This window comes from Lonchura striata, chromosome 1, assembly GCF_046129695.1.
Source record: "Lonchura striata isolate bLonStr1 chromosome 1, bLonStr1.mat, whole genome shotgun sequence".
NCBI lineage: Eukaryota > Metazoa > Chordata > Aves > Passeriformes > Estrildidae > Lonchura > Lonchura striata.
Window position 1 is genome coordinate 152,673,208 of NC_134603.1, and position 24,271 is coordinate 152,697,478.

The 24,271-nt window shown below is 46.8% G+C and overlaps 1 protein-coding gene across 2 annotated transcripts in view; it reads left to right on the top strand.

Moving 5' to 3' along the window:
* Positions 1-946: 946 nt before the first annotated feature.
* PLCD1 (phospholipase C delta 1) overlaps positions 947-24,271 on the top strand; it is a 53,664-nt gene continuing 30,339 nt past the window's right edge. The window contains exons 1-2 of one of the 2 annotated variants that reach the window (XM_021555261.3): positions 947-1,227; positions 13,145-13,309. In XM_021555261.3, coding sequence (XP_021410936.1) covers positions 1,194-1,227; positions 13,145-13,309 — 199 coding nt within the window. In that variant the 5' untranslated portion in view covers positions 947-1,193. Of the gene's footprint in view, positions 1,228-8,655; positions 8,973-13,144; positions 13,310-24,271 lie in introns of those variants that run through there. The other variant, XM_021555260.3, reaches the window with a different exon arrangement.

A 24,271-nucleotide genomic window follows, 5' to 3' on the forward strand; every position in this document is an offset into this window, starting at 1 on the left:
AGCCCTCCCCATGCCATGCTGGTGACTGTGAGGTAGAAGAGTGGACTTGGGAGGAGTCATGGAGTGAAATCTCTGTTCTTTTATTGCTCCACTTGTTTGGCTTTGTTAATTTTGTCCTAGCATGAGGAGTTTTGCTATATTAGGGCTGTTTTCCTTGGGTGGTGGCAGCAGCCTTGTATTTGTGGGCTGTAAAACTCTTGGAGAGCAAGGTCTGGTTTCTCAGAGGAGCAGCCCAGTTCCTGGCAGGGAGGGACAAACTGTCCTAAAGTATTTTTCAACACATGTTTTCTAGATCTGTCACCATCAGGAGGAGACTTCTCTCTTCTGTCAGTGGAGCTGCTGAGGAGAGAGGGCTTTGAATCTGCCAATAACTCCATCAAGTGTTTGCATCAGGATAACCTAAATAACCAGAAACATACATGAAAAATAACAAACCAATTGCTAAAAAACATTTGAGTAACTTTATTTTCCCACACTGGCTTCCTTTCCTTTTCCTCTCCCTCTTTGCCATCAACATCTTTCTACCCTTCAAAGATAACTAATTCAGGAGGAGGGAACAGAGTGGAAGAAATCAGTTCCACGAAGAAATCAGTTCCACTCACTAAAAGCCTCAGGACAGTGCAGTTTTTTCTGTCTCGCTGTCTCAAATGCAAAGCTAGACTTTTTTCTGCCCTAAACTCATGCCTTTGCGAGCGTTTGTGGTTACAGTTTCTATTTCTACACTGGCAAGTTCTGACTGGGGTTTTTTTTTTTTTGTTTTTCTTTTTTTTTTTTTAACTTGTGAAAAGAGTCACATAAAAGTGACAAAGGCCACACTCTGACCTGTGGCACCTGCTGAAGACCCTTTCCTTGATTTGCGGACCACCGAGGATGCATTCAGAGCACGCAGAAGTGGCAAGCACAGGAAAAGGAGCATCGCCGGGCGGAGGCCGGGCCAGAAGCGAGCGGGGAGGAGCCAGAGCCGGAGCGGCGCTGGCCGCGGCCGGGGCGCGGGGCAGGCGGCGGCGTGCGGCTGCGGGAGAGATAAATGAGGAGTCACAGCGAGGAGGCGATTGCAGCCAAGGGCACGGAGCAGCCCCTGCCGAGGGAGCTGCCGGCGGGGAGCAGGGCGAGTCCGGCGGCTCGGGCCGCCGCCCCGCAGCAGCGCTGACTCCGGGGCGCAGCTGCTGCTGCTGCTGGCTCCTTCTGCAGCCATGGCATCCAATGGCACATTCCTCGCCTGCAACAGTAAGTCTGGGGAAGTGTTCTTGTGCTTCAGCTCTCTTATCTTGTCCAAGAGCTTTGTTTTTCCCTCCTCTCTTCTCCTCCCTTCTCCACTTCCCCATTCTCTCTCATCTGGATGTAATGGGGCTGTAAGTCAGCGCTGTTGGAGGGAGAGAGGAGGGGTTTTTCCTCTGGTTGGTAAGAAGGGTGCCTTGGCTGGGGAAGCATCTGCAAGTTTAGAAAAGTGGAATCCAGATCTCCTCCCCTTTATGGGAAACTGAGAGTGGGATGGGTGCTCTGCTGAATAAACTCTGCGGGCTCTGGTGGAGCCAGCAGAGCCTGGATAAACACCTGGGCTCAGGGGCTGTCCCCGAGACACTGCAAGTATTAAGTACAAAATAAGTAATGTTTCTAAAAAAAGAAGCTCTCTCTGCCCTTACAGCATGTGAGATTTAGGATTAGTTTTGATGGTGCCAAGCCTAGGAGGCTTGTCTAATAGAGTAATAAACTATCCCTCCCTTATTCCCTCACCTGACTTTATGTACTGCTTTGTTACCACTTCGTTGTATTTACTTTGAGGAGCAGAAACAACTCAGGGCTGTGACAGCTGCCGGTTGAAATGGAATATTTTGATCCACAAGAAATGGTAAAAGCCTCCAGTATTTATTTTATTTCATGAGATGGGTGCTTTCTTACTACAAATAAGCTATAAACAAAAATGAACTGATAGAGCAATAAGTGATTACCCATGAACATAATCATTGTAGTGTTACCAGCAGAAATGTGAAAAGACTCCCCCAGGCTGATGAAATCTCCACTCTGATTTTCCCAGATGGTAGAAATATGACAGGAGGGTGAACCAGAGGTTAATGCTATACTTTTTGTAGGTATCTCATTCATTATGCAGCCACTGGGGAAAGAAAGCTAAGAAACACATCTGGAACTGTTAAAACATTTCCCATTTTGGCCTGTGGGTTATTTTTCAGTGAATATTATTTAGTCCTCTGGGTTTAGGAACCAAGAAAAATTCAGTGGCTGGTGATCTACTGTTTTGTATGAAGCAGAAAAATGAACAAATGTTGAATGAGCCAAGAATTTTAAAAAGTGTTTATTGAAATTCCTTGACACATAACACACATATACACAAATGCCAAGGTCACTCCAAATGCCAGACTACTTAGACAAGAGGAGTTGTTCACATGTGGAATTCTTAGCAGGATCAGATAGTTTGTCAGAAAGTTCTGATACTGTGAGTTGTGGATATACTTTGTCCCTGGCTCTATGTTGAAACTCAGGTTCTTTCTTTCAGGTCCTCTCTTTTTTCCCCTCCAAAATACATAGAACAACAACTGTATTTACCATGTCAGAATTAATGTGGGCTATTAATACTCTTTCTCCTGCCTCATGAAGTTGGTTTGTTTCTGAACTGACAGTCCTTGTGCTCACACATTGTATAATAGCTAATTTGTACTATGCCTTATTTTTATACACTGACTTTTCACCCGAAACATTGCGTACATTGTGAGGGGAATGCCCTCTGCCACAGTCCAAGGGGAGCATCAGCTTGTAAAATCCTACAAGACAGGCCATTTCCTTGTTTTTTCTGCCAGCAAGTCCTCAGGATTAACATCTATATTGAAATTTCTCAATGAATCATCTCCACCCGCCCTTGTGAGCTGGGAGCACTGAGGAGGCTCCTTCTGCACTTCAGGCTAGGAGGTAATGCAGCTTGGGATCAGCTGGGATCTGCTCTGGAGCAGTTGGTGACTTTGATCTCCTTTCCTAGCAACAAAATGCTCCCAGCACACACCTTTGATTCAGGTTGTGCTTGATCCACCACATGGGAGTTTTGTGAGCTGTAGTTCCTCATAGTCCAGGGGAATTTGGGATACTGACACATCCCATTACATTAAACAGTCAACACGTCCCTATCTCAGAAAGGACAAGTAAAATTCACTTTGGGTCATTTTTATTTTGACACAAAAGCTGCTAAATTTTCCACCTGAGCAATGTCTTTTGGTAAAACTAAAGCACACAGTTGGTTCTGAGATTGTTGCCAGTGTGTAAATCCCTGTCAGGCCCAAAAGTAGCTAAGACAGGGCCAGAGGATGCTTGAGGAAAAACAGATTTTAATGGGGAATGAGAAAGAAAGAAAGAAGAGGGAAATGGAGCCACTTGGAAAAGTGCTGCAGGTAGCAGAGATGAAAGGATACAGGGAAAAGCAAGAGAGATCTGTATGGGGAAGAGATGGTTTCTGTAGGAATGGAAGCTCAGCTGTCTGGATAGGCAGTACTGGGAGCCAAAGGTGTCAATGATTCGGGAGCAAAATTGATGTTCCTGTACAGGGACTTCAATTTAAAAAGGTATTTTGGAAGGAAAGCTGCAGATAAACACTTGGTGATCACGCAGGGTGGGATTCAGCTGGGTCACTGCCAGTATCTCTAAGAAATTTTAGGCTTATAGGGATCTAGGCAGGAGGATTTATCCTGTCTTCTCCTGGCTCCTTGTTGGCATTGTAGATAATTAAATCCTGCAGACTGACCCTCAGCCATGTGTCTCTGAGGTGCTTCCCGTGGGTGGAAGTTCTCAGTCCTCACTCAGCCCAGCCACCAGACCAGAAGGCTGCAGACCTTGCTTAGACATAGAGGTTTCTTTTTTTCCTTTGTGCAGGCAGAGAAGATTTTGACACAGTTTCTTCTAAACTAAAATACTTGCACACCTTAAACGAACCAGCCTAAACACTGTGTGGGGAAATTCTCACACCTCAGGCTTTCCTTCACATGGTACATTTTAAAGCCCTGTATTGAGGTACCACACAAGTCTCAATGGCTGGTTTTGGCTAGAGTTACAGAAAATCCAGATAAATCTTTTTTTTTTTTTTGAGGGGGGGGGAATACCCTAGTTTTGCATAATTCAGTTGTGCAAATTAATTATTGCAGAAATTTTGCCCTGCTGCAGAACGTTGAGAATGACCTGTGTTTTGTCTATTAAAGAAATTTCAGCTCCTGAAGAAAATGTGGAGAAAAGCTGTTAAGTGGCCTTTAGAAAATGAGGCTGGGAGCCACCTACAACTGTCTTTGGGTTTATGAAGAGAACATTTTCATCAGCATGTTCCCAGAAATGTGACTTGGGAGTTGGGCAGTTGAGCTGCTCAAGTGCTCTTGGCTGCTGATCCTGGTCTTATCCATCAAGTTGATACCCTTCTTTTCAATTACTTTCTTTCCACACCAGCTACTGGAAAAGCTGTAATTTATTGCAAGCCAGTATTTTTTTTTACACTTTCTTTGCAGCCAGATCTCTGTGTGCACTGTGATGAAGGGACCAGTGGAAGCAGCAAACCAAACCTTCAGTCTGGTTTTGGGTTCCCAAGCACGATGAGCTTTAGCTGAGTGTTTACCTGGATTTCATCAAGAGCTCAGGGCAGTAGCTTTTGATGGGTCACAGCTTGTTCCCTGCACTGATCCAAGCTCCCTGGGAGGGACCTGGACTGGCAGGAAGATGTATGAAGGTTTTCACAAATAAAAGTCTTGATTTGTCTGTCTGTGAAATGTCTGAGCAGGCAGCCTGGCTTTGTTTACACCAAGCAGGGCCAGGGCTCTGCACTGTTTAATTTCCAGCACATTCCCCAGCCTGGTTTTGAGCCACAGCAAGCTGGCAGATGGCATGGTCTGGGTGATGGGCTTGCAGCCCTTCCCAGTGGGTGCTGTGGATATAACCAGCCTGTTTTGGGGAAGGATGGACTTGTCAGAGCTGGAGGAGGGACCATTCTCCTGCCAGAGACCATTCAGACAGGGTGAGACATCCAGAGAGAAAGTGGGGCTGAGAAATGCTGGGCAGTGCTGATCCCATCACACGGCTCCTGGCCAGTGGGCAGGCAGAGGGAGGCTTTAGTCAGGGATCTGGAGGGCAACACAACACAAAACTTGGGAGAATTCCTCCTGTATGTATTTTTAAGGTTTAATCTATTTAGTTTCTGCCCCAGCTCAGCTGGACCTCTCAAGCATTCAGGAAAGGGAGAGGGCCAGAAAAGCCAATGTGAGGTTTGCCGCTGGAGAAGCCCGTTCTCAGTGTGACCACAAGGTGGAACTTGGTACACACCACATGCTCCGGAGAGGCACCCACTGGGAGCAAGCATCAGCATCCCTGGCCAGGGATGCACCCATGAATCTGGGCTCAGCACCCACTCCCTGATCCCCACTTCCCCACGGGGAGAAAGAGGGAAAGTGCTGGTATAGAGGATGCACAGGCATTTTCTGCTGGAGTTGAGAAGCTGTGCCAACAGCAAGGCGTGCTTCTCAGAGGATGTGAAGTGTCACTGGGGAGAATAAGCTAAGAGCAGTGAGTGATGTCCTGGAGGTAGCAGAGAAAGAGGAAAGAGGGTTTCTGCAGGTGGAATATGGCAGGGCACGGATGAAGTGAGGAACGGACTCCAGAGGGAAGGACAGGGCAGGTGGCACCCTGCAGATATGGAAGGCACCTTTCTGTTACATTCTTTAGTAATAGAAGACTTGGGTTTTTTTCTTCTTGGTAACAAACACCAAGCAAGGAACAACCTTTGGCTTCTTTAGGGGGAAAATCTCCCCTGAACGTGACATTTATTATTTGATATGTAGTTCCCATAGGCATTACTAGTTCTAATTTGCATCATGTGCATGACATGGTGGGGAAGTGGTGAAGTCATCACCAGCACAGGTATTTTTACTCTGTTGCTAAATTATCACAAGTCTGGGCAAATCAGCAGCTGAATTTTGTCATGTCATTTTTGTTAATGTGCTCTAAAGAGACTGTGATCACAATTTGGGTTGTACCACTTTTGGTATTGCCTAAATATGATGGTAGTCGGAGAACAAGTGCAGCCCTAATGAAGAACTCAAAAGCCAACCTGCTTATCCCAGTGTGAAGTGGTAATAGTGCTTCCTTAGCTCTCTTGTGGAAGGATGTGAATGAGATTAATTAATTTTGAAAAATCATCTGAAGAGCAGCCTGTGGATTGTAGTGTTCTCACATAGCCCATTTCCTACCAGACACTGCAGCTACTCCATCTGCTAGTGCCTGTTTCCTGGATATTCAAGCACTTTGCTAACTTTGGGACCATGTTCTGCCATCCTCATTCCCATCGATTTCTATTTGCTCTGTGAGTAATCCAGCTGGAATCAATAGGGTGATGAGCACAGCCCCAATCCTGGGCACAGGGATGTGGATAACTTCACTCATGTGACCAGGGCCATTTATTTAATTGGGATGGGTCACATGGGTAAAATTGCACGACCCACTGAGGTGCAGTTACCTGCAGTGAATAAGGCTTGAAGAATTTTTCCACAAGCCATTTGCAGGAATCACTTCCTCCCGTGCTGGAGTGTGACAGCAGCATCGTGTAACATCAGTAGCCATGTCACACCCATCAGGCTTCTTCTGTGCCTTGTGACATTGTCATTAAATGACCTCAAGACCACAATAAATCCAGCTCAGTCATTTCCCAAAGGAGGGAATTTCTGTCCAGATTTATCTCTTTAATCTTCATGTTAAAAACAAACTGATTTGAACTGCTTTACATCTCCGAAGCCCTCACAACAGCAGAGCTTGCACACTGCTGTTCTGGAGAGCTATCTAAACTCATTGAATGCTGACCCTGTGCTTAGTGTGTGAGCAAACTTCAGGGCTAAGTACAGTAAAATATTCTCCAAGGGCATGGAAAGCTTTGAGCAGAGCTGTCACTGGCACTGCTATTAGGAATTAATGAGAAAGTGAAGCACAGGGGCTGTGCGTGTTCCCAGATCAATCCCTATGGGATGCTGGTTGCTGCTGGACAGGAGAGCTGGTGTGTAGAAGCAAATTGTTTTGCTAAGGCAATTACAGGAGACTTCCCCACTCCTTTCATTACATCAATCCTCTCCAGCACAATGTGAAATATGGGAAGTGCTCAGAGACTGATAGCTAATAAATATCATCTAGCCATTACATCATGGTGCTTGCCTCCTTGCCAGGGCAAAAACAAAGCTCCCAGGGGAGTGCTGTGAAGATTACAGCTCTGACATCCAGCCCCTGTCTGTGCAGGGGGCCCAGAAAGGCTGGAGGTGTTTCCCAAACACACTGACAGTCTGGCTAACACGTTCAGCAACATCCCATCCAGAAATTGCCTTTATTCTCCTTTGCTGTCTGTGTTCTGCAATGGCTGTGTATAAATAAAGAGTTATTAGATGTACTGCTGTTCAAGGCCAGGCAATGGCTCTGTCTTGTCCCCAGAGAGTTTCTCACCCGTGGTGTATGGCAGTGATTAATGACTGACCCTGTCCTTGTGCTGGTCAAAGAACCCAGTGCTCTGTGCTTCCCCGTGAGGGCTGGCAGGGCTTCCTTCAAACTGCTGAGAAAGAAGGGGAAGAGATCTGGATTGACAGACACCAGAAACAGAGATAATGTTTATAAAACCTGTATTGACTATGATGAGGGACTGGTGATGGAGAGCCTTCATTTAGGTTGAAAACAGTGGCTAAAACAGTGCAGTTTGATATTAATTTTCTTGGGTATATGCTGATTCTGCAGTAAGGGACATCCACCCCTGTTTGATCTGTGTCCCTGCAGTACCTTCACCCTTACAGCAGCAGCTGGCAAAAGCAATGACAAAATAGGAAAAAAAAACAAAACTTCTGTGACAAGGTGTGTGTATAGCTGCTGTTTTTCCCTTCAGAAAAGGTCATGGCTAGGGAAGCAATGGATTTAGTCCCAGCCATTGCCAGGACAATGGGGAATGGCTGTGAGTTTCAGCAAAGGAAATTTATACTGGTCATCACATAGAAATTCTTCTGAGAACATCTGAGCTTTTGTATGGGTATCTAAATTGGTTTTGGAGTCTCTGTCCCTAGAGATAGCCAAACTTACCTGGACAAGGCTGCAAGCAACCAGATCTACCTTTGAAGGTGACTCTTCACTTTGAATGGGTGGTTGAACAAGAGAGCCCCAGAGGGTCATTCCAACCTGAATTATTCCGTGATTCTGTGTAATCGGTGACTTGTTAAATCCCTGAGGAGGCTTATTCCTATACCAGAGTGAAGGGTAAATCTACATTACAAGAATAAACCCAAAGCTATGCAGAAATGTGGGGTCAGTGACTCACCCAAGTCACACAGGAAATCGGCGGCAGAGAAGGCGCTCTCCGCACCCTTAGGAAAAGGAAGAGAATTAAAACTGAGTTTCCGAGCATCTTTTGGGTCACATCTGCCCTGGCTAGGAGGTGTTCAGCGCCTGTCAGTGGGAACAGCAGCTCGGCACAGAAGAGAAAGGGTGGAGCTGGGATCCAGGCGCTCGTGGGCAGGACAAGCTGACGAGCCCAAGGCAGCGATTAGGAGCCACAAACAATATCTGCGACTCCTCCAGCCTCTGGAAACGATGCGTAAAATCCCACTGGTGGAAAACTTGTTCCTTCTACCTGGGCAGCTGCCGGCAGGCTCCTCGGTTTAATTTTGCATCCGGCGTGTGAAGCAGGAGGAGAGACTTGCCACAGTCCCACCCCCGGCCGGACTCTGCCCTCCCCTGCCCGGCTGTGCTGCCGCTGTCCCGCTCCCGGCGCTCGCTCCTTGGAGCCCCGTGGGACAGCGCCGGAGCTCCTGGATGAGCAGGGATCCCTGCGGGGGTGGCACGGCCCCCCAGCCCTCCCCGAGCCCCACGCTGGATCATGCAGTGCATCCGGAGGCAGCCCAAGCGCACCGTGTCCCAGGAGAACATCCTGCTGGAGCAGAGCCGTAGAGTGGCCGCGTTGAATGGCATCAGGCTGGGTAAGGGACGGCTTTGGGCACACCCGGCAGCGCTGCCTTTCTCTTTTCCCCGCGCAGAGGCAGCGCTCCACCCTAAGGACCGGGCTTACTTTGAAATTCCCAAGGTTTCCTTTGCTTTCGTTTGCCTGTAACCACGCGCCAGATGTGTGAACAGCTTCGTTGGAGGCATCAAAGAATGTGGGCAAAGGCTCGGTTCCCAAATCTCTTGCTGGGCTTTCTGAACTGCCTCTGATTGAGGGTTTTTGAAGGGGCAGTGCCCTTCTCCTGCCCAGTTTTAGCCCCGCTCGGTGGTGTGTTGCCTGTTGCTGTAAGAGCCCAGGGAAGCAGGCAGAGGCTGCCGATGAAAGAGGAAACCCAGGGAGTTTCATAACTTGTGTGCCTGGCTCTGAACTCACTGCTGGTTCCAGCTCCCTGGAGGCACAGCCCCAGTGGATGCCAGTGGGACACGCAGGGTGCTTGGAAGTGGGAAATAGCCATTTACTCACTCGCGTTCCTTTATCAGAAGGGCTTTCTGCCTTTTTCAACCAGGAAACCTGAGTTAAACCTGGTCTTTAAGCAGGTGGGAGGGGGAAAGTGGGCAGGAGGAGACTTGTTTTATAGTGACTGTAATTGAGTTCTGTCAGATCAGCAGATTTGTGAAAACAGTGCAACAATACAGATTATTGCTGTCATCCTAACCAGCTCCTCAGTGAACTCAAAGCCCCTCTCCTGCCATGACAGCTATTGTTTTATTGGGCTTCCTGCTTGCTGTAAACCTGAGCTAGATAAGCCAAAGGTTAACATTTCTGATGTCTCAGTGTGTGAAACTTCCTAGTGGGGTGCATTAACACGATGGTTATGGTGGTGCTGTGTGTGCTCAAGGCACTCCTACCTTGGCCAAACATGATTTTCACTCTGAACATCACTGTGTACTCAATATATTCTGCTCAGAAAGTGTGTGATTGATGTTTTGCAAGTAGGAGCATCCTGACCCTTGAAAGGCACTCTGGAATTTTGTATGCTAAGTGTGTATTTGGTATTTTACAGAGGATGCTAAGCAAGACACAGTCTTGCCACATGCTTCAGGCAGGATTTGCACATCTATTTCAGTGCAGTGCTTCAGATTGTGCTTCTCATGCTAAATGTTGTTATAGAGTTGGGAGTCAATATCCTTGTCCTGCTGCACAGCATTTTTTAACTTTTACATGATGTATGTGTACAGTGATTCTTGTTTCTCAGATGTGTGTTTTCATTGTGGTGAGATGGAGCTTGGGATCACAAACCTCCTCAGCTTCAGGCTTTGAGCAGTCTGATCTAGTGGAAGTGTCCCCCCCATGGCAGGGGGGTGGAATGGGATGACATGTAAGGTTCCTTCCAACCCAAACCATTCCATTATTCTCCATGGGGTTGTTAGGAAGAAATATTCAGGTTTCTGCTAGAAAAAGGTGGTGAGGTTTTTTGTCTGTTTTTTTTTTTTTTTTTTTTTTTTTGTTTGGTTTTTTTTGTTTTGTTATGTTTTGTTTTTTACTGGAAAGCAGTTCAAATAACCAGCTGAGGGTAATGTCCCACTGACACATCGGGGTGTGCTTGTGGTTCCTGTGTCAGGAGATCAGAGTGTTTTATGCTGCACTGTGACCTAACAAAAAGCAGGTAGGAACACAGAAGTGACTCACCCAAGAGAAGAGTGTGCCAGTGCTTGCTTGGGCAGAGAAGGCAGAGCCTGAAGCACTGGGGATGAAGAAGGGGAGTTTTGACCATGCTGTTACACTGACTGGGCTGTGCTGGTGGACAGGATGAAGGGCTCTGAGCTCCAGCTTGTGTCTGAACTCTGTGGTTCAAGCCTGGAGGAGAGGAATGTGCCCTTGGCCACCACCTGTGCCCATTCAGATTTATTACATTGGTGCAGCTTTTTGGGATGTCTTGCTAGCAGGACACTTTACAGATGCTGCACATAGGGTCTGTGGAACAAAACATGCCCTGGTTAAATGGATTTCTCATTCTACACTTACAAACATCAGCATCCAAAAGATTTGATGGGTTTCCTGCTCTCCTTGTCATGTCACCCCAGGATGACTTGTCCTCCTCCTAGTCCTGTAATGATTGAGAGTGGGTGGGAACTGAAGAAAAAGAAGGAATTGAGCTGGGAGCCAGGATAGAAATGTGGGTGAATAGGGAGAAGGGAGGAGTTGGTTTCCTCTCCAGGAACCTTGAGGGGAGCCCCAGGGATGTTAGTGAGGCTGCAGTCTGTGCACTTGGAGGACCTTTCCCTTAGAGAAGAGGCCAGCTCACGAGACAAGAACCTGTGAAGCTGTGGTGGTGTTTGTCCTTCCTCCAGATGGTCTGGCCTCTCATCAACCCCTGGGAATGCTGTCCCAGGTCCCATAGCTGGCCTCAACTTGTCACCCCTCTGTGCTTTGCAGGAGACAGCTTTTTTCCTTCTCTCCATGAACTTTTTTCTGAGGCTTTCCGTGGGGGAATCATTCAAATTCCCCTCTTAGGAACCTCCAGAACACTCATGAGCTGGGGAGCCAAGCAGTGCTGTAGCAGGAAAGACAATTAATGAGATACCTCGTTTAACTTTGGGGAAAGAGAGAAGCAAAGACACCTTTGCAGGATCTCCAGCTTGTGCTCTGATGCTTTCAAGTCTGGATGTTTCAGCCTGGCTCAGCTCTGGGCTTGAGCTCTGTAAAATGAGTAAATGGTGTGAGCTGCTCACAAAGTGGACACTGGACACCCTTAATATTTATCTCTGATGTAAATCTCAGGCTTTGGCAGCCTAAAATGCTCTCTTTAGGCCAGTGCATCCCAGTTACAAACTCACAGTGCTGGTTTTTTGCTGCTGCCACCGAGACCCACACTGGTGCTTTGAAGCACCTGGCGCTTCAGTTTCCTGTGTGGAATGTCAGGAGACTGGGAATTTGGCCACTTGGATCTCAGGGTTTTGTTTTTCAAGCAGGCCTGGTAGTTTATTGTCTTGCCTTGTTTAAAAGCCAGTGATTCAAAGCAGCTGTGTGTCCCAGAGAAGAACTAACCCAATGTCACAGGGGACACTGCAGTGAAAAAATGTTATTTGGGAGACTCCACATTATGTTTGTATAATACTGAGGAATTTCCCTGGAACTGAGTGCCAGGTGGCTGCAGGTAGCCAAGTGGCTAGCTGCACTGGCAAGGTAAGGTTAGAAAAGTTTCCTCTGAGTTGGGATGTGCATGGTCAGCACTGCAGAGTTAAATGCTGCTTCACCAGCTCTCAAACAACCTTTCATGCAGAGTCACAGAGTCACAAGGTGCCTATTACAGAAAGCCCAGGATGTGTTTCTTGTGCTTCATGCTCTCTTCCTTCTCAGTATGCATGTTTCAGATCTGTAATTAATGGCTGGTTTGAGGGACAGATTCTCCAAGGTATTTAGGTATGTGGAAGTCATGCACTGCTGAGACACTCAGAGCCAGGTAAGAGTGCCAAATCTGTTTTCAGAGTCTCAGTAGGTGCCTGTTTCCTCTCTAGATGTCTTAAGTGCATTCCTGAATCTAGGCTAAGTTGTGAAATCTGAAGTTCCCACAACCAGAAGGTTTGGTTGTTATTACTTGACATTACATTTGCTTTGTAGTGTAAGAAAGACAAAGCCCCTTTGGATGGTTGAGCAATGAGGAGATCGTGGCTGTTCCTTACTGCTGTCTTAGTGATCTCTTGCTGCCTGTCACCAAACTTCTTTCTCCTAAGCTTCATCTGATCTGCAAAATTCCCACGTGGATAGGAAGGCACTGTTTGCCAGAGGAGGATGAGAGATATCTTTGTGTATTCCTGTTTCCACAAAGGAAATTTTGTTGCAGAAGAGATTTGAAATAATTTGAAAGTTCCTGACAGCATTCCAGATACAAGTTATGCAATTTTCCTTTTTCTGGTTTTACTTCTCTGTTGTTGGTTTTGTTGTAGCTTTTGCATCCTAACAGTATTTGCTGGGAAGGAAGTATTTTATCTTTGTAAAACACCTGAGAATTATAACACAAAGTGTTCAGACTCAATCTGAGAAGCACACAAGGCTTCAGCCTCTTTTGTGACCATAAAGCAGTGTGGAGGATTTCTGGGTCTCTCTGCTCTGCTCTCCAGACCTGGCTGCCCCTGTGTAAGGGAAAACTCTTTGAGCAACATTTCCTGAGCTGTCTCTTAAAGCACTACCACTTCTGTTTCTCCACAGGCCTCAAAGATGACAAGGACCTGAAGTTCCTCCTGAAAGGCAGCCAGCTGCTGAAAGTGAAGTCAAGCTCCTGGAGAAAGGAGAGGTTCTATAAGCTCCAGGAGGACTGCAAAACCATATGGCAGGAGTCAAAGAAGGTGCTGAGATCCCCAGAGTCACAGATCTGTGAGTAAAGTTTGCTTTGTCAGGGGTGCCTGGGGTGAACCAGGACCATTAGGGAGGGTTTGGAGCAATGAGAGCTGGTCCTTCATTCCTCCTGTGACACACACACCGAGTGATGCTGGCGCCTCTGGGACAGCCACGAGGAATCTGTGGTGTCAGGAATGGTCACGTTGCCCAAGCTCACGAGCTGCTGCCTCACATGGTTGTGGGGTGGGCTGTGCTGGTCTCAGCAGCCTTGCCTGGTTTGTTTCCTCCCCAAATTGTGCAGGTCACTCAGGTGTTCGAGTTCAAATGCTCAGTGTGAGACGTGGTATGAACACTTGTGGTGTGGCATGTGGCTGTTGCTCCTTTCCTGCCTGCAGCCCCAGGGAAAAGTGGCATTTCAGCCTCACAAGGGAACTGCAGAGATGTGGAAACCCAAGGGCTGATAGGAGATGTCTCTGGGAAGGACAGCCTATTCTCATCCTTATCTTACGAACCCAGGATCTGCCCTATTGTAAAAAGTCCAGATACTACAATCACCATTATATGGCACAGGAAAAACCATTCTGTTCCAGCAGCACCCAGCTTGGCACCGTAATTGGGACCCCAATTGAACCCAATTGTGCAGTCAAAATGGAATCAAGCAGGGTGTGTCTGTTTATATATTTTTTTTTTCTTCTCATTCCATATTTTTCTGACACATTTCTTCATGTTTTTTGACATTTTTTTTCTCTCTTATTTCACTAATCATTTGGTTTTGCATATCCAGGAGATAAATAAGTAACATGGAAGATGTTTTATGGCATGTTGAAATGTGTTAATTACACAGGTTTTTTTGGTAATGATCACAATTAATTAAATGAAGGGTGGGTCTTTCAAATTACTTCCCTTCCTCCCACAAGCAGTGATAAGATTTCCAGTAGGAGGAGTAAAGTAGCAGGGTAAAATATGTTTGGTTTGCAACCCTGATGACCAGTTTTCTCACATGATCTTGGCACCTCATTTATTCTGTGCATCCTTCTCCACACATTTTCTTTCTCTTCCCTCTAAGTGTAAAAGGCTTTGAATCGTAGAATCACAAAGGTTTGGGCTGAAAGGGACATTAAAGATCATGGATCAGGGAGTTCCAACTCCCTGCCATGGGCAAGGACACCTGGACCAGGTTGCTCCAAGCCCCATCCAGCCTGGCCATGGACATTTCCAGGAATGGGGCACCCACAGCTTCCTTGAGCAACCTGTGCCAGTGTCTTGTCACACTCTGGATAAAGAATTTCATTCTAACATCTCATCTAAATCTCCTTTTTTAGTTTAAAACTGTTCCCCCTTGTCCATCACTACCTGCCCTTGTAAAAAGTCCCTGTGGCTCCTTTTTTTTACAAAAGGGGAAGGCTGCAGTGAGACCTGCCCTGAGGCTTTGGGCTGGAGGCTGTCCCCTCCTGGGTGTTTGGATGTCCAGCCTGGCAGGGTCCTGAGCTCAGCTGGGTTCTTCAGCTCTCCCAGGGCAATAACCCATCATAGCAACAGCAAACAGAAAGTCCTCAGTGAATGTTTGCTCCCTGGGGATGCCTGCTCTGCTGAGCTCTGTCCCATATAAAACCAAAGTCCTTTCCCACATAATAGATATATTTCTTTATATAATTTATCTTGCTAATATATCTCGCTCTAAATCAAATAAGGGTGTGAGATGAGAAGAATGACTTTCAAAGCTCCCTTTCCTGTGCTCTGAGCCAGCAGTTTCCAAAATATGGGGTCTGAGAACACTTACAGCAACAGTCCTGACCCCACCTAGTCCTTGGAAGTAAATGGGAAGCATCCTTGTGCTGTGGCTCCAGGTGCCCTGATGTTTGCCTGGAGAATCCCTGGTGGATCCATGGCTGTGGACCTGGCATGGAGAAGGGCTGGAACTGGGACTATTTTATAAAGAAGAGTGAGAGAAATCCTTTCAGCTGGGCTCTGAGCACAGGTTGGGAGTGTGTCTGTGTGGGTGTGGATTTACAGCCCTCCTGGGCCACTTTGGTAACTGAGCACAGCCAGCATTGCCACATTGCAGTGCCACTGTGGGCAGGAGAACCTGCGGTGCCCTGGCAGTGCCCCCAGTGACACATGGAGGTGCAGGAATGTGGCCTGCTGGCTCACAGCACGTGCCTGCTCCTTGACACCCCGTGCAGGCACACCTTTCCCAGGGAAAGATTTATTTAGGTTTTTTGTCATCAGGATAACAGCAGTGGGCACAAGTCAGCAGAGGCAGAGCTTGTCCTTGCAGCTCTGTGGAGGCAGGCTAGCCCAGGCTCTGCCCAGCCTGGCTTTTGATCCCATCTGGCTGTGGGAGCTGGACAGGCTGTATCCCACAGGATGTGAACCCGTGCCTGTACTTGTGGTGCCAAGCTCTTGGGAGGGTTGGAGGGACACCTGTAGGTGCTCTGGACACATCTGAGCCTGCAAATCAAGGAGAGAGATGAGTACTGACTCCTACAAAGTCCTAAGCTGTAACATCAAGGAGGTCCATTTTCATAAAATCATAGAATGGTTTGGGTTGGGAGGGACTTGAACATTTCCAGGGATGGGGCAGCCACAGCTTCTGTGCCAGGGCCTCACCACCCTCACTGTAAGGAGTCACTGGCTAATCTAAACCTGCCTTCCTGCAGTGGGAAACCATTCCCCTTTGTCCCATCACTCCAGGCCCTTTGACAAAAGTCCTTCCCCAGATCTCTTGAAGCTCCTGTAGGTATTGAGAAGAGCTCTGATGTCTCCCTGGAGCTTCTCTTCAGGTTGAACACCCCCAGCTCTCCCAGCCTGTCCCCAGAGCAGAGGGCTCAGCCCTTGGAGCAGCTTTGTGGTCTCCTCTGGGCTTGCTCCAGCAGATTCACATCCTTGGAGGCCCTGGAGCTGCAGTCCTGCAGGTGCTGTATCATGAGAGCAGAGGAGAGGGACAAAATCACTTCCCTCAAACTTCTGGTCGTGTTTCTCCTTGCCTTTCTCTTTTACTGATCCTGTGATACCTTCCATTATGAGTTTTCTGAGTGAGCATTGTGTTTTGAGTTTCATTCTGGAGCTTTTGACTTCACCAGGCTGCTCTGGGTCCAGGAGCAGAGTGGATCAGCCCTGACTCGTGTTGTGGCCTCTGGCAAGCTCTGTCACCATGTCTGCCTTCTCACTTGGTCCAGTGTGAGGGCTGTCACAGCCCAGGAGGAGTGCAGGGTCATGATTTGAGACCCAAAATCAGGGACTTCAGGGTGAGTCTCTGCAGAGGGTCACCCTTCCTTGCTAACAAACACTGATTTTGCTCTCCAGGACAAAGCCTTTCTAAAGCTGCAGATAAACTCCCTTTTCAGGATGGAAAAAAGGATGAGCAGAATGGAAACTGGGAGGTTGAGCAGCAGGTCTAATCTCATCTGCAGCATTGCTGGCAGCGATGGATCCACCTCAGAGGAGGGAAGTCTGGATAGTCTAAGGGTCATGTTTTTCTTTGGATAGTTTCTTGTTATTCCCGTTGGTATTCCTATGACCACATGGAAAAGCTATTTGTAAACCATTGTGTGATGGAGTCCAGTAGATAAAACTGGGGACTGCCAAGGTTAGACAGGAGAATCTCAGATATTTGAAGTTCAAAAAACCCCACTTATCAGGGTTGTGACAGGAACAGATGTTGCCTGGATCAGATACATGGGCTATAAGCAGTACCTTCCTCTGTTGTCTTTATTTTAAACAACTATGAATTTAAATTAGATGCTGTCTTCATAGCTGCATTACCCAAACGTGGCTTTGGGGATAAGCTGTCCTCCCAGAATAGTTTCTGATTTGGTATAATAATCTTTTTTTTTTCCCTTATTGTCAATAATTCCTTATTTTTCAGTATATTCCATTTAGGCCCTAGGACATTTTTTTCCTCCCCCAAAAGCCCTTGAAGCATCTTAAGCCAGTTTTCCAGCAATCATGTTCTGCCCTGTGTGTACTCTCTGCTTGCCTCCAGCAGAAACACAGGAGTGCTGGGCACCAAGGGCTGCTCAAAAGCACCTTTAAGAATCCATTTTTCACCACTGCTCCTTCTTGTGGCTGAGCTACAACCAGATCCACAAACACACTGCTGCTCTTGTTATCCTGATGTGGGGCCATGGGAGGGTGGATGCTTTTTTGGCCCATGAGGCTTTTGCAGTGCTTTCTCCCTGGCCTCCAGAACCAGAGTTAAAGTGGATTAACAGTTTTGGGGTGAAGAAAAGATTTGTGTGAAGGTGTCAGAATCTGAGGTATTGATGATTCTGAGATTGTAGAAAGTCTCTGTCTGTCAGCCCCGCTGCCAAAGCAGAAGCCATAATTGGTCTGTGCTGGTTTCCAGGTTGTTTATTCTGTTTATCTCTCACATGTTCTGCTGCCCTGCCCAGCTCTGTCCTGCAGGGCAGCGTGTGGGGCTCTGCCCTCAGTGGGATGTTACAAACATTAAATACCAGAAACTCCCTGGGCTGCATTTACAATAACGTGCCAATATCTGTCACCTACGTTGGACAGTGTGTCCCCAGCCTGAACCAACAGAAAAATGCCAACACCACAGTGACACATGGAGGGCATGAAGAAGGAGAAAAAGGACAAGACACACCCAATTTCCTCCATCTTGTCCCCTTTGAACCCCTAATCTAGAATCCTAAAATTTTACTTTTACACCTGTGCCACACTTAATTATTACTGATATCAAACACTCAGAGCTGGTAATTCATCCTGTAAGATTGAAAACTCTTTTCCATGGACAGAGATCACAGCCAGTGTCTCTGGGGGCTCTGTCCAGGGGGATTCCTGGCCCCTGCCAGGGTCCCAGACCTGCCAGGGCAGCCAGAGGGAAGCCCTGGGTTCCCACATGAAGGAGGTGGAAAGCAGTTAATTCTGAGGCAGTTCCCAGCTGAGCATCACTGTGCTGTGAGGGATGAGAGCCAAAGGGGCAGAGCAGCAGCACTGTCTCGTTCAGCTGTGGTCAAATATCAGATCTCATTAGAAAGAAAAAAAAAAAAAAAAGAGCAAAAAGGCATTTGCTGCTTTCAGTGAAATTGATTTTTGAAAGTATTTTCTTAAACCAGCTGTAATCCCTAGTGTGAGCTCACTTAAGCCAGACTCAATCCCTTTAAAAACTCTCTCAACTTGGGGATTTGTGGGAATGGTTGAAAACTTTCAAATGAATCATCCTTTTGAGCAGCTGATGGAGAAACAGGGTTTTCAAAGGCAGAAGGAAAAAGCTGAATGAGTCAGTTAAGTTTAGGGGTGCTCCAGTGGGGCCCCAGAGGTGGTGCTTTGGTACCTCCTGCACTGTGTCTCTCCTGGAGGCTCAGGGGGGTGATGTTTTCCATGAGCCATGAAAAGCTTCACACACTGAACCAGGGATGATTCACTGGGGCTGCATCATTGAGTCACGAGCAGTGAAGTCAAGAGAGAACGTCAGGAGTTGTAGCTGAAATGTTTCTATTTCTGGCCAAAAGCTTTACCTAAGAACTTCTATTGTTGGATTTTTTTTCTTTTTCTGTTTTTTGATTAAAATAATCAGTTTTTGGAAGTGAGCTAAACTGTTGAGTGTTGCAAGTGATGACTGTATTATTACTTAAAGTCATGAAATTGGTCTTTTGATCTGATGATTAGTTATTCTCCCTGTTAAAAATGCACAGAATTTGTTTCTGTTCTTCTGATTTCTGGCACAGTTACGGGATATTTTTTGCTTGGTTTATGTTTATCGCCTAGTACCAGTGTTCAGCAAAAAACTTTTTCCTTTGCTTTTGGCTTGCTGTGAAATTTATGAATATTCTTAAAATACCATGCAGTGAACATATCATACCACTTTTGTAGAAGAATAAATTATTGTCTCCATTGAATTAACGTCCTGAACTCGCTTGCAGAAGAACAGGAAGGATGTAATATTGCTTTGTGTTTGCTGGAGTCACAAAGAGAAAGCTTGAAATTGTTCCTGATAAGTGTCTAAAGTCAACAGAAATTCTCAGCAACCTGTGTGCCCACAGCAGGTAGCTGGCTGCACCAACAGCTTCCTCCTGCAGTTCCTTGAGGAATCACTGCTTTCGTGGTCAGACGTGTATTTACCCCAGGAAAAACATTTGCTGATGCACATGCGTTATGCAAGGCGGCCGTCAGCTGTGAAAACAGAACTGTCTGTGGGTCTCATCAGTCTTTATCAAAGTCACTGAAGCCATCAAACACGTCATTTCAGATGCAGAGCTGCCTGTGTCTTCGATTGAGTTTTGAATCAGGCCACCGCGGGCGTCGCTGGGACAGTTTTCATCACAGGCAGCACGCTGACAAATATTGACCTTGTTCTCCGTAGCATATGTTAAATGCAAAGGCAGAAGTGCTGAGAGCCTCAGATCCAAATTTAGCGGTGCTGTGATGGCAGGGGAAGTAGGAAGCAGTGGCCAGAATAGTTTGCAGGGCCTTGGTTGTGTGGAAGGAATGTGAATAGAGATCACTCTTTGCTTTCTACCCATGATGGGTAGACTGAAAGACTGGGTAAAGACCTTATATGAAAGGATATTTCCAAACAACCTGTAGAATTGCATGTGCAGTTGTTGTCAGCTGGTAAACACACGCCAGCAGTGAGGGCAGATAGCTGTGCAGCAGATCTTGAGTCAGAACAACCTGCTGAGCACGTCGGTGGAGGGGGAGTGGAAAAGAGAATGGATGAGGAATCAGCAGCTGGGACCTGCCATAATTCACACACAGGGAGATGAAAGAGCAATGTAGGCAGGGCAGGGAGGGCACGCACTGCAGGGCTCATGCTGAACCCACCCGTGAGCCCTTGTGTTGAAGCATCCCTCAGGGATGAGTGTGATGGATAGCTTTGGTATTCCCAGCCCTGGAGGCTCACAGTGCTCCACTCCTGCTGCTTGCAAAGGTCCAGATCCCAGCTGTGTTTGGCCATTAGCATCAGCCACCCCTGGTGAGACCAAAATCAGCTGAACGGGGTGAAACCAAAGCGAGGAGCAGCACACGGGGCACGCTCAGCAAGATGTGAAATCCCTGCAGTGGCTCTGCAGGATGGTCCTGGGGCCAGGGAGCAGCTTTCATCTGCTCCTCACAGGATGCTGAGCTGAGGTGCAGCTGGTGAGGGTCTGGCCTCTCTGCAGATGTGCAGGATGGTGTGTGGGCTCTGTATGGCTGAGCACGTTTCCCATCTGCATTTCTTGACAGTAAACAGAAGTGACTTCCTGAGCCAATTAGAGTGGGATGCAGTAATTCAGTGTGACTGAGTGCCACATTGCACAGATCTCCTGTTACTGACAGGGAGTGGGATAAGGAAGGGACATGAGGAGTTCTTGGACTAACTCAGGGAAGGCTGTTTTGGCAGTACCCATACAGTGACCCTCTCGGGGGTCTGTGGTCGAGATGTCCCTGAGATTGTAAAAAGTCTTTTTCTCCCAACCCGCTGGGCCAAAGACGAAGTCAGAATGCATAGGATCAGCTTTTCAAGGTTGTTTATTTTCTCTTCTCTATAACATGCTTTCTCAAGGAGCTGTGGTCTGTCTAGCAGGTCAGTCTGCAGCAGACTCCCACCCTCTTGGGGAGGTGTTACCATTTTATACTAAAAACTATGTGTACTATGTTTACAATAACATGCCAGTATCTTAGACAGTGTGTATTTACCTTAAACCAATAGAAAAGTGTCGCCATCACAGCAAGACATGGAGGGCAAGAAGAAAGAGAAGAAGGTCAGGACACACCCAAATCCCTCCATCTTGTCCCCTTGAACACCTTATTTTAAAACCCTAAAATTCTACTTTTCCACTTTGTGTTAATTCAGCTACTACACTACTCAAACCTTTGTGGCTTGTAATTCCTCATACAAAGTGAGCAGTTTTTTCCACAGGCTAAAATTGAAGTCACAGGTGTTTTTGACTTCATGCCAAGGTCTCCAAGCCCCCTGCCAGGGTCTCGAGACAGCAGGGCAGCCAGAGGGATGTCCTGGGTTCCCACAGTCCCTCCTCCCATTTCATCAGCCAAGGCACAAGAAAGGACAAACACCTGCCAGTCCTTGTCCTTCATGTGCTCAGTAGTTTGCAGGAGGTGCAGGTTCAGTTTCTTATTTTCTCTCTTGACAAATACTCTTGACAAAATGTCGCATCTCAAAGGGCTGCCTGTCAAGCAGGAGGAAAACACAGGGATTGTTGCCTGCCTTTGTTCCTCCTTTCCCTCTATTCCTTGGGATTAGCAAAGAGTTTACTGCTCGTGCTCCCAGCACAGTCTGGACATTTCAATTGTGGAGCAGTGATGAGAGAAGAGATGGAGAGGCCAGGGCTCCTCTCTGACAAGTGCTTTTATCATTAGGAATGTTGTCAGGCTCATCCTTCTGGCTCTTCTACACCAGAATCATAGAGTTGCTTGGGTTGGAAGGGATCTTAAAGATCACCCATCTGATTTCCTTTAAGAGGTGTTTCTTCTGCATGAGGAGCTGAGTTTGCAAATGTAACACCAAGCTCCTTGAAAGCCATGAAGAGAGAAATCCAAATCAAGAGACATACCCAAAATTTACATGTTGGTTCCTTGAAAATACCACGGGCTGTCAAAAGAATCCTGAGGGCCTGAGTCATCCCTGTCTGCTGATGCCAGGGGTAAAAGAGGAGAAGGGTGCTGGGCTGAAAATCAGCAAGGGAGAAGCACAAGAGCAGGAGCCAGTGATGAAAAGTGAAAAGAGGGCTAGCAAGGAAGTTCTCAACATCTCCCTGAGAGTAGTTCAGAGAGGAGGAATTCCACTGGCTCCAGGGAAGGCTGCTGTGTGTCCATGTCAGTGGGAGCCTTTGGCTGTCTGAGCAGCACCCAGAGCAGCCAGGAAGGCTGACCAGGATGTAACCTGTGTGAGTTGGTGTCTGGAGGTCAGGAGGAACACAGCCTTCCTTGTGCTGCACGTCATGTTTTGGGCTCTCTACAAAGCACCTCTTCAGCAGACGCAAGCACTCAGAAGTCGATGCAAACTTTCCAGATTCTCTTCTGCTTGTGGTTATCTCCCCGCTGTGGCGTGATGGGGAAGGAGCAGGGAGGCTGCAGGGAGCTGTGATTGATGGCTGTTTGCTGCGAGTGTTCCTCTGCTGTGAAACATCTCTGTGCCCCAGTTATTTTTGATTTCTCCTTGCAGATAGCTCAGCTGAACACACAGTTTGGGACTCCTAATAGAGTGCAGCCACTGCCTGGGAGCAGCTGATAAAGTACTCATGCTGGGTTAAGATTTTCCAGAAAAGAGATAACTTTAGCAGATGGCTTGGGCTGAGTCCTTTGGCTTCAGTTGTTTTATTGATAGATGAAAACAGTACACACAACCAAGCTATGGAAATCTATAAAAAGTGTCCTTCCTTACCCCACATTTTAACAGTTCCTGTGGTGATAGTTTCTCTCCTTCTCTCTTGTGTGACTACAATAGACATCAGTCATGCTCTTCAGCCTTCCTTGGACCCTTTGTGTATTGAGGAGCTCTTTTATCTCCATCATCCTCTTAGCACACCCTGAAAAGATCAAGACAGCCCTTCCAGACACAGGTTTTCAATCTTTTTTTTTCCTCCCACACAGCTCTTTTCCAGTGGATTCATGCAGCCACGTAATGGTTTCCAAAGAATCCATTCTAATTTCCAATATTTAACATCAGATTTTCTGGTCTTGGAAACACGAGGCCATTGCCAACCCGAAGTTTAGGGATTGATTGCACAAGCAGACTAAGGAGCCATTCTGCAGGACAATAACTTTTGTGAGCCAAGCAGTGGTGAGCAGCTGGCAGGTGAAGAGGAATAACAGGATGATCCTTCCACTTCACTGCCATAAGCAGAAGAGATCTGGAGAGGAGGAGAATTCCATACTTAAGGACACTCTGCATATGAGGTACCCAGCTTGCACTTCCTTACTGGTCAAAAGTCCACTGTAGCCATGGATTAAAGATATAACTTATCTTACCCTGAAATTTTTTGTTTCACTAGGACAGAAGAGCTGTGTTTTAAAAGCTGCTTTATTTCCCACTGGCTATAAAAGAAACCTAAATAAACTTTAGACTTCTTGATTGAACTGAATCTGGCCAAACATAATAAGATGCTTTACATTAAAGATGAAGTTCCACCTTAGGCACAACCACTGTAATTTGATTAATGTCCTGGTTAAAAGGCAAGATCACCAGGAAGGCCCAGCTGTGGGGGAATTTCAGCCCTTTTTTTATTTTAAACTGGTTTCAGTACTGAAACTCATAAACTTTCTCTTGAAGGTGAATTGGCCAGATAACATAATTCCACAGCAGCCCATCCCAACCCAACCTTTTCCTCCCCTCCCCTCAGCTGATCAACTGTTGGCCTTTACAAAGGGATAATCAAAGACCACACAGAGATAACAGCTCATAATTGTCAGGGAAAAGCTTTCCCAGCTCCTGGGAGCTCCTCATAGTGTGTTCTTGTATAGGAACCAAACCAGCAAAGTGCTGTGGAAGGTGTTTAACCACCCCAGCAGCTGGTGAGAGCTTGAAGCAAATGTTAAGTGTTGCTTTTGGAAAGTCACTGATTTTTGAACTGAAATTTTGGATGGTTTGTTGCAGGTTTTTTTTTTTCCCCAGCAGCTGATTATCATGGCTGCTGTGGGAAAACAAGGAAAGTTTTCAAACCTCTAATGAGCATCTGATGAATTTTGGATAATCCCAAAGCAGCCATGCAAAAAATGTGCAGGTGGATACTGAGTTGGGTCTTTCTACAGTGTTGACTTTGAATGAACTGAGCATTTTAATGGTGAAATGGATGTTTAAAGGCAAGTTTTTCCTATTCAACTAAACTTTGGAGGTATTTTGTACTCATGCACTGTTTTTTAACAAAGCTCCAGGCCAGGTTGCTCCAAGCCCCATCTAACAGGGCCTTGAACACTTCCAGGGATGGGGCATCCACAATTCAGAGCAACCTGTGCCAGTGTTTTGTAGAAGTATGAAGTGACCCATGAAAGACAGAAAGAGGCTGTGGTGGGTGCTGCTGGGAGCTCGCCTGATTT